The sequence below is a fragment of the Solanum pennellii genome, chromosome 5, assembly GCF_001406875.1.
Source record: "Solanum pennellii chromosome 5, SPENNV200".
Classification (NCBI taxonomy): domain Eukaryota; kingdom Viridiplantae; phylum Streptophyta; class Magnoliopsida; order Solanales; family Solanaceae; genus Solanum; species Solanum pennellii.
This window is the reverse complement of record NC_028641.1, coordinates 20,812,269-20,815,795: the sequence shown is the minus strand read 5'-3', so window position 1 is coordinate 20,815,795 and position 3,527 is coordinate 20,812,269. Positions and strand designations below refer to the sequence as shown.

At 34.8% G+C, this 3,527-nt stretch overlaps 1 protein-coding gene across 1 annotated transcript; it reads left to right on the top strand.

Moving 5' to 3' along the window:
* Positions 1-1,965: 1,965 nt before the first annotated feature.
* Positions 1,966-3,524, top strand: LOC107019362 (pentatricopeptide repeat-containing protein At5g15010, mitochondrial-like; the record flags this gene model as incomplete). The annotated part of the gene is made up of 1 exon (XM_015219881.2): positions 1,966-3,524. A coding segment is annotated over exon 1 (1,476 nt), but the record flags the coding sequence as incomplete, so codon positions are not given.
* Between the last annotated feature and the right edge of the window lie 3 nt (positions 3,525-3,527).

The window sequence follows — 3,527 nt, the reverse complement described above, 5'->3', positions numbered from 1 at the left end:
ACAAGATGAATGCAAGAATCTCAAAGAGAAGCTTATGTGGTTGGAAGAAAATAAGTATATTTTGTGACTGGCCTTACTAGAAAACAAATCTAATTAGGAATAACCTTGATATGATGGACATAGAAAAAAATGTGTTCGATAATATTTATAACACCATCATGAATGTCAAAGGGAAAAACATAGGACAATGCCAAATCTAGAGAAGATTTATAAGTATTTTGCAATCGTCAAGAGTAATATCAAGATGAAACTACTAAAATGTACCCAAAAGCTCGTTACATGATAGATGATAATGCCAAAAAGGTGCTTTGTAACAGGTTGAAAGAGTAGAAATTTCCTGATGCGTATGTGTTTTACACGTGAAGATGTGTTGACATGAACAAGATTAAACTCTTTGGTATGAAGAGCCATGATTGTCATGTATTTATGAAATGGCTCATACGTAGTGCATTTAGATATTTGCTTCCATGAAATGTGTGGGAACCATTGACAAAGTTAAGTCTTTTTTTAAAGATGTCACTTCTACTGCAATAAGTGAGGAACACATGAGACAATTATAAAGAAATATTCCTCTCATCTTGATTAATATTGAGATCGTTTTTCCTCCAAGCTTATGGGATTACATGGACCATCTTCCCATCAATTTAGTTTATGAAAAACTTTTAGCAGGCCCAGTTCAAGACAATGGTTGTATCCATGTGAAAGACAACATAAGTTAATTATATGTTATACGATACATAAATATACTAGTTATACTATATTCACATACTTACTTTATATTTAAAGGAAATTCCATGGGGTGAAGTATATGTAGACAATAAAATTCGCGTCAAGAAAATAATAATCAAGAACGGAAAATTACATCAACAATCAATTTTATTATTTCAAATGTGAGTGTTACAATCTCTATAATTCCTCTGAATTCGCCTTTTCAAATAGAAATTCAAGGGCTTTAAAGCTTATTCGTAAATCTATAATGAACTTGAACTTGAACTTTATCTTGATCTTGACTTTTATTTGAATTCAAGGGCTTCGAGCTTGTTCTTGAATTCGATGGTCTTGATCTTGGTCGTTCTTGAGCTTGAATGCTTGAATTCTTAAAGTTGTAGCTTTGTAGAGAATTAAATGGCGTTTGTACCATGGAGTTTCTCTAGCTTCTTGTTTAGAACTTTTTCTGTCTCTTTTCTGAATTATGAGGACCCCTATTTATAGTTTTAGAATAGAGGAGCTGCGATTGGAATATTATTCCGTTCAGCCAATCAGATTTAAGTGACATGACATTTGGGCTTTATGGAGCGGGCTTGTCATCTTTGACACATATCATGATTCTATTGGTTTTCTTATTTGACTTGACAAGCCACATCATCTGCACACGTGGCGCCAAGATGGGCTCTCATTATAAGATGGGATTGGGTTTAACAAATTGGGATCATCCAATGTAGCCCAAATCAATTAATTTAGACTTAATTAAATTCATATTTATTAGACTTAAATATTTAACTCAAGTATATCAATCTCTAATATTTATTTGGATTAATATATTTACGAATTTAATATAATCCGAATCATTTTATAAATTTATGTTTAATAAATTTTAAATGATTACAAATGCCCCCTGCTTCAAGTCTCGTCGAAACTTTATCTTTGATGACAAGACTTGAAGTATTACTTACACGATAATTATATACCATGTATTTTAGCTTATTCTATTGGTATACACTCCAACGTAATTGAAGCATATAAATGATATTTAGATATCATATTGCCAACCTCTGATTATCCTTAGTCAATTAGATTTAGGAGAAGGATAATAAGCAATCTAATTGTAGAAAATCACTTTTTCCAATCAATCCAAATATGCTCTTAATGTATCCTTAACCTATAACTTTTGACTTACTTTTGCTTATTTTCACTTAAAACAATTACTCAAAATTACTTTTATATTACAGAGACATTACAAAAATGCTTTAAAACTGTTAAAAAATAAAAGAGGAAAAAACAGTGGTTGGGGAGAAGAGCATTAGGGCAACGAAAGAAATTGTTTGATAATGAAATATAGAGTTGCAATTTCCTTGTTCCTTGGTGGTCATCTCCCTCCCAATTTGCCATCTTTTCTTCTTCGATCCAGCAGTGGTGTTTCCGTTCCCCATGCTAGTCTCCTACATGGTGCTCTCTCAAGGTCTACTTGTGGAATCAGGTTCTCTACTTTTACTTCCTTCACCAATTCACATGATTATAACGAAGTATATTCTGATTTTTCCAAAGAAGATGTTGAAACAATTGAAGCCATTTTTAAACAACCCGGAACCCATGTGCATGATAAACTCGAGCAATGTGGTGTAAGGCCAACACACAATCTAGTTACTCTTATTCTTTCTCGTGCACGGAATAATTGGGAAGTTGCATTCACTTTCTTCATATGGGCCACCAAACAAACAGGTTATGTTCATTCTGTGCGTCAATACCATTCTATGATATCTATACTTGGAAAAATGAGAAAGTTTGACACTGCATGGTCACTCATTGAGGAAATGAGAGGTGGTAAAGATAGACCATCGCTTGTCAATCCTCAGACGCTCTTGATTATGATTAGGAAATACTGTGCTGTCCATGATGTCGGAAAAGCTATCAGTACTTTTTATGCATTTAAACGGTTTAATTTAGATATTGAAATAGAAGAATTTCAAGACCTTTTGTCTGCCCTTGTTCGCTACAAAAATGTAAAAGATGCCGAGCACTTGCTTTTTTGCAATAAGAATGTTTTCCCGTTGAATACCAAGAGTTTGAATATCATTCTGAATGGATGGTGTCTTGCCCGTGATGATTTAAGTGAGGGAAAGAGGATTTGGAGGTTGATGAAGGAAAAAAGGATTCCTCGTGATGTTTTTTCATATTGTAGTATCATGTCTTGCTATTCGAGGGCTGGTAGACTCAATGTTGTGCTTAAGCTTTTCGATGAGATGAAATTGTGTGGGGTTGCACCTGATGTTAAGGTTTATAATGCTGTCATTCATGCTCTTGCAAAAGGCAGGTTGGTTAAACAAGCTAGGAGTGTGATGAAGATGATGGAAGAGAATGATCTTGCTCCAAACGCTGTTACTTATAACTCATTAATCATGCCTCTCTGCAAAGCTCGATTACCAGATGAAGCTCAAGAGATCTTCAATGAGATGATTCAACGAGGCATACATCCTACTGTCCGAACTTACCATGCATTGCTTCGTAGCCTGAGGACAGGGGAAGAAGTGTTCGAGCACTTGCAGAAGATGAACACGATGGGATGTATTCCAACTCATGACACTTATATAATGTTAATCCGGAAGTTTTGCCGATGGTGCCAACTTGATAATGTTTTCATGTTGTGGGATAAGATGAGCAAGATTGGCTTGGACCATGATCGAAGTTCATATATAGTGCTGATACATGGACTCTTTTTGAATGGGAAGCTGGAGGAGTCGTACAAATACTATCACGAAATGAAGCAAAAAGGTTTACTGCCGGAGCCCAAGATAGATGAAATGCTTCAA